The sequence below is a fragment of the Mus pahari genome, chromosome 5 (genome assembly GCF_900095145.1).
Source record: "Mus pahari chromosome 5, PAHARI_EIJ_v1.1, whole genome shotgun sequence".
Taxonomy (NCBI): domain Eukaryota; kingdom Metazoa; phylum Chordata; class Mammalia; order Rodentia; family Muridae; genus Mus; species Mus pahari.
In genome coordinates this window covers 129758523-129767160 of record NC_034594.1, presented here as the reverse complement: position 1 = coordinate 129767160, position 8638 = coordinate 129758523, and the positions used below count along the sequence as shown (strand labels likewise).

The 8638-nt window shown below is 40.7% G+C and overlaps 1 protein-coding gene across 5 annotated transcripts in view; it reads left to right on the top strand.

Annotated features, from left to right (window-relative positions):
- The window catches only part of Ralgps2 (Ral GEF with PH domain and SH3 binding motif 2), a 125750-nt gene that overhangs the window by 92887 nt on the left and 24225 nt on the right, over positions 1-8638 (top strand). For all 5 annotated transcript variants that reach the window (XR_002380559.1, XR_002380558.1, XM_021198981.1 and 2 more), the window contains 4 exons: positions 3670-3807; positions 3948-4038; positions 6682-6749; positions 7986-8145. Coding sequence is in view for 3 of the 5 variants with exons in the window: in XM_021198981.1 (XP_021054640.1) it covers positions 3670-3807; positions 3948-4038; positions 6682-6749; positions 7986-8145 (457 nt within the window). In the remaining 2 variants the exon portion in view is untranslated. The remainder of the gene's footprint in view (positions 1-3669; positions 3808-3947; positions 4039-6681; positions 6750-7985; positions 8146-8638) is intronic.

The following is an 8638-nucleotide window of genomic DNA, read 5'->3' as shown; positions in this document are numbered from 1 at the left end:
GCAGGAACCTGGAGGCAGAGGTCATGGAGGAGTGCTATGTACTGGCTTGCTCAGCCTGCTTTCTAGCACCCAGCCATAGGACCACCAGCCCAGGGGTGATTGTGCCCTTTCACATCAATCACTCACTAAGAAAATTTCCTCCAGGCTTGCCCTCAGCTGGATCTCATGGAAGCATTTTCAGTTGAGGCTTCCTCCTCTAGCTTGTGTCAGTTGACTTAAAACTAGTCAATTCAATTTCAATTGTCAAAATAAGATTGTTGTTAGTTGATTGGTATCATTTAAAAACAAACACAACCCTGAATTAAATTAATTGACTTAATTTAATTCAATTAATTAATTAATTAATTAATTAATTGACTGTAAACTGAAGAATCATCATGTCCTCTGGCCCAGCTTTTTCTGCTATAAAAGAGCAAAAGAGTAAGTCTTGAATAACTATTATTTTTTCATGAAACGAATTTCAACATCTTCAATAGCTTAGCTTGATGCTCAATGATAAGTAGTGTCTGAGTTTTTAACCCTTACTGGAAAGCATCACTTTCTTGGCATCCTAGTTGCTGAATGATGCTTCTGTGAGGCCTTGGGCTTCATGCTACACGTGCTGTGTGCTTTCACCCCCTTACTGCCTTAACTTGTTCCAGGTGTCTTGTAGGACCTGTAGTCTCGTAGATTCACATCCTTTACTTACTGAACAAGGTAGTTACCACTTTATAGAAGTATTCTTAGAACACCTCTGTCATATTTAAATATATAAGGGGCTGCAAACTGTAAATAATAAATAAGTAAACTAGAATCTAACAGAAAAATGCTGATTATTGGTGGTTACTATGTCAACAGCCATGAGGGTCTACTAGGCTGTACTGTTGCCATCTATTCTGGGTTTTGTTTTGTTTTGTTTTATTTTTAGGGAAAGCAAATGATTGGCATTTTCCTGGACCCTTTTCAGATTTTCAGAGGGACAGATAAGATAGTAGCTTCTAACCTCTGGTTTGTGTCCCACAGTTACTGAGTGGTATTTTCATTCACTACTACTACTCGGATGGGGTGAGAAGGGTCCTCTGAGCATTAAGTTTGACAGTTATTTAGCTTTCTTACTTGAACAATTTTTATTACTAACCATTTTTCAAAAATTGGAGTGACAGAGTGGCTTGTTTCAAGGAATATTAAACATAGAGATAAGTTCTGTGCAAAATCCTGAAAAGCAGAACTAAGGAAATACAGAGAGCGTGCTGTAGAGTGAGGTGTAGTGGCAGGCTGTAGAGAGCAATAGAAGGAGCACCCAAGGACGAGAAGCTAGGAAGGTGGAAAGGAGGAACCGTTGAGCAAAGAGGGAGGAAGGAGACTCAGCCCAGCAGTCCTGCTTGCCTAGCGTGCGGAGGCTCTGGGTCCAACTCAGCACTGCACAAACAGAAAGGTATCAGCCGCTGTGGTGTGACTAGATAGATACTTAAAGTGTTACAATGAGGAGGTCCAGAATTGTGACCTTGGCCAAAAAGAGTTTTCAGTACCTTGATATAGGTACTTTGTTTTGCTAAGTTTAAGACATTTGCATTTAATGGTAAATACACCTAAGAATATATCTTGATTATACTTTAGTTCAACACTGTTTTCAACCTTTCGTGTATTGGTATGTAAAAGTGCACATCATGATCCAAATACAAGTCAAAAAGTTAAAAAAAAAATAAAATAAAATAAAGACTCAGGATGTCATGATTCAGCCTTTCAGAAGCTGTTGGGTGAACCGGTGGTGCCCTGGCATGATAATGTACAACTGCTGTCCAGCTGACTGGTCCTGTGCCTTGAAGGGCACCGGGAGCTGGCAGCAGAGCCAACATGAATGTTGGAGTTGCTCACAGTGAGGTAAACCCCAGTGCCCTGTAATGAACAGCCATGGTTGTTGCCGACGTGTGCTTTGGGAGTTGACGTGCCTATCACTCAGCGTTCCTGTCTGCAGTGCTCCTGCTGTTTGGACCTTACCAAAGAGTATGTAATCTGGGATATATGTATTTTGCATGCAGTGAGAGGAACGCCTTTTGAAACCCAATCCAGGAAGAGCGGGCTCCTAACCCACTGGGAACAGCGTGACTGTGGAGGACAGTATCTTCTCGGGAGTTTTTCACAAATTCTCCAGTAATTCTTTAGATGTGACATGCTGTTCCCACAGAGCTTTTGATAAAGAAACAGACTCAAGACAGCTAGGGCAGCATATCCCTAATCTCAGTGTTCCGGAGGCGGATGAGCTTGAGGACAGCCTGGTCTGCATAACAGATTCGAGGCCAGCCAGAGCTACTTAGATCCCATCTCAAATGAGAGCAAAAAGAAACATACTCATATCTGCTACATGTATGTTGGGCTGGTTTATACAGTAGGTGTTTTAACTTGGGAACGTCCAGTCCTTTAGTGTCAGTAAGTGACAGAGGTGAAAGTTGGTAAAAGCTGCACTAGCTGTGACCACCAGCGCTGAACCTTTCAGTGGGGAGCGTCCTGTGTCTACTGAGCTCTCACAAGCTAATTCAAGACAGTAACAGAAAGGAAAAGCATACCGAAGAAAGAGTTCCTCCCAGTGACCGGAAAATCCCTCTGATTTAGGTTGGGGTGGCAGAGTGAACCTCTGTTCCAGGTGCTGTGGTTCTGTTGAGGTGAATCATTTGTTTCAGGCATTTGCATTCTTACGGATGTCTGGGGGACAGGTGTTTTTTTCATATTTCTAATAATTTTGAGAACTTAGAAAGGAGGTGCTTCCTTCAGCAGAGCCAGGGCCTTTTCAGTATTTCCTCACTCCTGCTACCAAAACAGTGACCATATAAACCCAGCAATACCACTGGGGAGATACTGTAAAATGTATTTCATCTTCAGTTTGATCTTACAACTGTGCGTTTTAGTTGAGGGCTAGACAGAATGCAACCTATTCATAAACACTGACCATTGTTCATATAGCTTCACATAAGAAAACCTTTGAAACATAACTTCAAAGAGAAAAACATCTTTGCATTTATCAGATATCAGCTGTTGGAAATGTAGACTAAATTTGTAAAGCTATTTGCTAATGTTTCACATTGGTTATATATTTGATTATAGAAATCTCAAAAAAATGTTACTTCAGTAGTATCGCTTTTTCTTCTGGGGTGGGGAGTAATAGAGAAAAGCTGGTGTAGTCATTACCTAATTCTCAACTGATAGATTGACACTTCAGTTACCTTATAACTGCCACATTTACAGAGAAACTTCTGGTTAAAAAGCATACTGGCTTTGTGTTATGAATAGTGTTCATGTGTGATATTTGGGAAGAGTTGTCAAACTTAGGGAAAACATTAACTTCCCCACAGAAGGCCTTGTCTGTAGACTGAGGAAAGTGGGTTATGCCTGACTACATGTAAATACTGAGTTTCAGATATTAATTAACCTTCTCTTTGGCCACTTTGCCCACTGATAGAACTTTTAATTGCAGCCCCAGACTTTACTTGAAAACAACATGGGGAAACCTGACAAGGACCTTGGGTTTATATGGTTTGACCCCAACTCTAGAGATCTCAACCCCAAGAGATCATGTTATGTTAATAATACACTCTAAATATAACATACTGGAAAACATGCACAGGTTGAGTTTTCTTCCCTTTACTTACTTGAAGTCATCCAAACTGCAAGTCACCTGTCTGGTTTCTGTTGCAGGCATCTATTTGTCTGACTTGACCTACATTGACTCTGCGTACCCATCCACCGGCAGCATTCTAGAAAATGAGCAAAGATCAAATCTGATGAATAACATTCTTCGAATAATTTCTGATTTGCAGCAGTCCTGTGAATATGGTGAGTTAAAAGAATGGCTTTTAGAGTTAATTTCCGTTTTGGTACCACATGGCCTTAGCTACCTTCAGTTATATTTCTCTCTTTAAGTTTTCAGCTACTATGTACTTTACTTGAATAATCGTTTATCATCTTTTGCCTAGATATTCCCATGTTGCCTCATGTCCAAAAATACCTGAACTCTGTTCAGTATATAGAAGAACTACAGAAGTTTGTGGAAGATGATAATTACAAGTAAGTCCATCTTCAAATTTGGATACTTTATCTCGTTTTCTACTTTGAGCCTTAATCCTTTCATCTTAAGTATGGAGTCTGCTCTAGTGCCTAGCCAGTGGGCCGCAGTAATTGCCTGCGCAGTGATACAACTGAACCAGTAACAGCTTCAGCTGGTTTGTTGTAGATGTTGTTGTTGTTTTTTAATTTAAAAATAGTGTAGCTTTTGAGCCAGCAAGTACACAGTGGGTAGACAGGCACTTGGAGACAAGCCTGACAGTCTACGATTGATTCATGGATGAGAGGGCAGAATCAGCCACACAAGTACCCTCCCTCAAAAAATAACTAAACTTTAAACACAGTTTAACATTCTTAAGCTGTAGAGAACAGACATTCAAAATTGGGGGTTTGGTTTGGGGGGTTTGGTGTTGGGGGGTTTTGGGTTTTGTTTTGTTTTGTTTTTTCCTTTTTCTTATGTAATGGGACTCTTTTCCTAAGGAAATTTATATTTTTCTCTTTTTTTCTTTCTTTCTTCTTTTTTTTGTTTTGTTTTTTGTTGTTGTTGTTTTGTTTTGTTTTGAGGCAGGGTTTCTCTGTGTAGCCCTGGCTGTCCTGGAACTCACTCTGTAAACCAGGCTGGCCTCGAACTCAGAAATCCACCTGCCTCTGCCTCCCAAGTGATGGGATTAAAGGGGTGTGCCACCACTTCCTGGCAAGAAATTTATATTTTTCTAAGCAGAAAAAAAATTATGCCATTTACAAAATATAAAAACATATTCCTCCTTTTAAAGGGTCATTTTTAGGCACATCTTTAAAGTGTCTCCATGTTTTGAGGAGCTACTTAGACTCCCATCTCTGGGTTGTTAGTAACGGTACCTGGTACCACTGTAGGAGCATATTTGATCTATAGCATGCTGCCCTTTGTAAGGACCCGTGGCTGGCAACCATTGCCGGTTCTCTGCAGCTCCAGTGCTCATCACAGCTGCAGGCAGAGAGAGTGCTGCTTCTTGGTTTTCTTTTGGTTTCATTTGTTGATTTTTTTTCTTTGCCTTCTTCATCTGTGTATTTTTTTTCTGGACAGTTATAATTTTTTTTCTGATATTAAATATGTGAACTCTTAAAATAATGTACCTAAAATTGTTGCTTGAAACCTTTATTGCCATTTTCTTCCTCATATATTATTAACACTTAAAATTTTTCTCGTAACTTTTACACAAAATGTTTATCCATAGCGACTCACTTAAACATAATATGAAGTCAGGTTAGCTTTTTAAGGCTGCAGGTTGAGACCTCCTGCCCTGTGTGATAACTGTCCTGAGTTTGACGGTCTGTGTATTACTACTTGCCTGTTTTTCTCGTGCCTCTAGTTACTGATGTAGAATCTATATTTGATAAGTACATTTTGTCTAGGGAAATAAGATCGAGTCTCTTGATGTCTTGAAAACTCAAGATACAAGTATTTATTAATACCTCTCTTCTGGCCAAAGAAACGTACTGGTTTACGAAGAGTTAAAGTGTCATGTAACAGAATAGTCTTAAGTAAAAACCTACAGTATTACAGAGAGTGGTAAACTTTTACTAACTATAGCAAGATTGTGATAAGAGTTTTGTTTTGCTTTAATGAAAACTGTTTTGATTTTGAGACAGGGCCCCTCTATGTAGCTCTAGCTGTCATGGAACTCACTATGTAAACCAGGCTGACCTTGAACTCAGAGGTCCACCTGCCTTTGCCTTCTGAATTCTGGGATCAAAGGCAACACCACCATGCCTGGCTTAAAGCCAATCTCATTTTCCTGAAGGACATAGACTTAGCTAGACTTCAGATATTACCAAAATGACATCTGACAACACTTCATTTTTATAGGCAGGCTGGTGCGTCATACAGATTTTGTTTTCCGTGGTGGTCGGAATCAGAGCAGTCTTAGCAGTGCTGAGTGAGCTTCTGCCAGTTACTGTGCTAGTTGCTTAGATTACAAAAGCGAATAGATAGTGTACTTTTTCTCAAAGAACTCAGTGTGGAACATGACACATGCCTGGTACCCCAGAGGTCAGGAGACTCCTTAGACGGTTGTGCATCTGCATGTGAGTGCTGGGAATCTAGCCTGGGTCCTCTGGAAATCAGCCAGTCCTTTTAACCACTGAGCCATCTCTGCAGCCACTTAGTGTGATTTTTATGGTGGATAAAAAGAAAATAAGAAACAACTAATGGAAATGATTTTAATCCTCTGTTCAGGCAACTTTATTTATTATGGCCAGCGTAAGTGTTACAGGCAACATCTGTGTCTTTCAGCCAGGTAGAAGAAGTTCTTCATTGAGTACATAGTTTTAACACAGAACAGTCTTTTTTCCTTCCTTGTGACTTGGCATCACTCTTATGAGATGAGGTTTGATCCATTGATACTTGGGTGGCAGTGCTTTCATACTGCAGTTAAGTGCTGTAGGCAGCTCTGGGGTGTAGCCAGCCAGCCCCTGTTCTCTTCCATCCTGAGAGGGTCAAGTGCCCAACAGAGTGGGCGTGCCGAGAGTGCAGGCTGCTAAGCTGTCCATCTACACTGCCAACCACTGAGCCGTCTCTCCAGCTACCTATTGAGGTTTTTGCAAGGAAATGTGACATTCATATTTGCCAGTACTCAGTTTCTTATGTTTTGCTCTTTTGAAATGTAGGCTCTCCTTAAAGATAGAACCAGGGGCAAGTACCCCACGCTCAGCTGCCTCCCGGGAAGACCTAGCAGGTTAGTCCGTAGCTGTTGGTTGGCGCATGGTTGCTTGGTAAGGGTGTTTCCAAAGTGGGGTTCATTATCAAACAGTAGACCAGGTAACCTGATCTCAGATGAGAGAACTATACTGTAGAATAAGTGAAGAATTTGCATGACTTTCACTGCTACAAAAAAAGTACCTTCTCAAATGTATCACTATAAACCTTCAAACTAAGCTTCTTAGTACATATCCTAAAAGTCCTCGAAGGCCTGGTTGATCGGGTGGGGATAAGCTACGTGGCAGTGTCTGGATGAAGCACACTTGGAGCTGAGCAGTCAGAGGCGACTCTGCCTCGCAGACATGCTTCTCTTTCCTGTGCTTGTTTGTTTCTTTTTAATGGTTGATTTTATGTTTATGAGTACACACCTGAAGAGGGCATCGGATCCCATTACAGATGGTTGTGCGCCACCATGTGGTTGCTGGGAATTGAACTCAGGACCTCTGGAAGAGCAGCCAGTGCTCTTAACCACTCACTGAGCCATCACTCCAGCCCCACAAGACAGACTCTTACTGTGTGCTTTGTGCTGACCTCTAACTCAACGTCCTCCTGCCTCAGCCTCCCCACTGTGCGTTTTACGTGCACACTTCCATGGCCAGCATTTTTTGGACATGCTGCCACTCACTGTGTAGCCCTGGCTGGCCTGGAACTCCCAGAAATCCACCTTCCTCTGTCTCTTGAGTGCTGAGACTGAAGCTGTGTGCCAGCAGCTTTTATTAAGGAGGTATTTTGAAAGCCATACGCTGTGAGGTGTTTTTTATTCACATAAATCAAATCCAGTGTCAGGCAATGTAGATAATTTCTAACTTGAGCACTTGGCCTATACATTTGTTTAAGTAAATTCAAAGTTATATATTAAAAAGCAGGGTATCAAATTGAAACTACTAAATCTAGGACTCAGAAGACCTAGGTATTTAGTCCAGATTTTGTTTTTGAATTAAGAGTCCAAGCCTATCTCTTTTTCTCGTATATAAAGTAGGGAATTATTTATACTGCCTTTGTTTACTGTACGTAAGAGGGATAAAATTTTTTGTATAGTTGATTTATTTTAGAATTTGGAATATAAGTATTTTCTTCAAGTCAATCAAATAGAAAAACTAACAGGATCTAAAATTTAGAGCACAGTATTATATCAGAGATTTTGTTTTTGTTTTTAAGTCTCCTTAGAAAGCTTGTGACAATTTTCCTCTGTCTTCTCCCCTTGCACTGTTAGGTCCTGACATAGGAGCCTCGCCCCAGGGAGGGAGGAAGAGCAGCACTGCTATTGCTGCCGCTGCAGCAGCCACCGAGGGAGCCTTACTGCCACAGACACCACCCTCCCCTCGGAACCTCATTCCTCACGGACACAGGAAGTGCCACAGCCTGGGTTACAAGTCAGCAAGTGTTCTAAGTTGTTTGTAGATGGATTTATTTTATTTCTCTGTTAGTAAAACATGCTTCTATATTCTGTTTACTTAAATAGAAATTAGGTACTGTGATTGCTTTTGTTAATAACATCAGTCTTCAGATTCAGTACTTTTTTACTTTGTTTACCTAAAGAGATTTATTTTTTCTTATACCTGGATTTGGAATTGAGTATTCTTGAAATGCCAGTATTTGAGGGAGATAAATTAGGAGTTTAGAGAGCTGTAGTAATACACTGAAAATTTCTTGTTAAAACTGTAACCTTGTTATCAAGAACTATTATTTGTCATAACAAATACAAATAATAAATTAAGCTCTAAAAATCTGTATTCCTAAATACAAAAAGAAAGAGGGGGGGAGGTGGAGGGAGGGAGAGAGGAGGTGGGAGGGAGGACACGAACAAGAAGAGAAAGAGAGAGAGAGAGAGAGAGAGAGAGAGAGAGAGAGAGAGAGAGAGAGAGA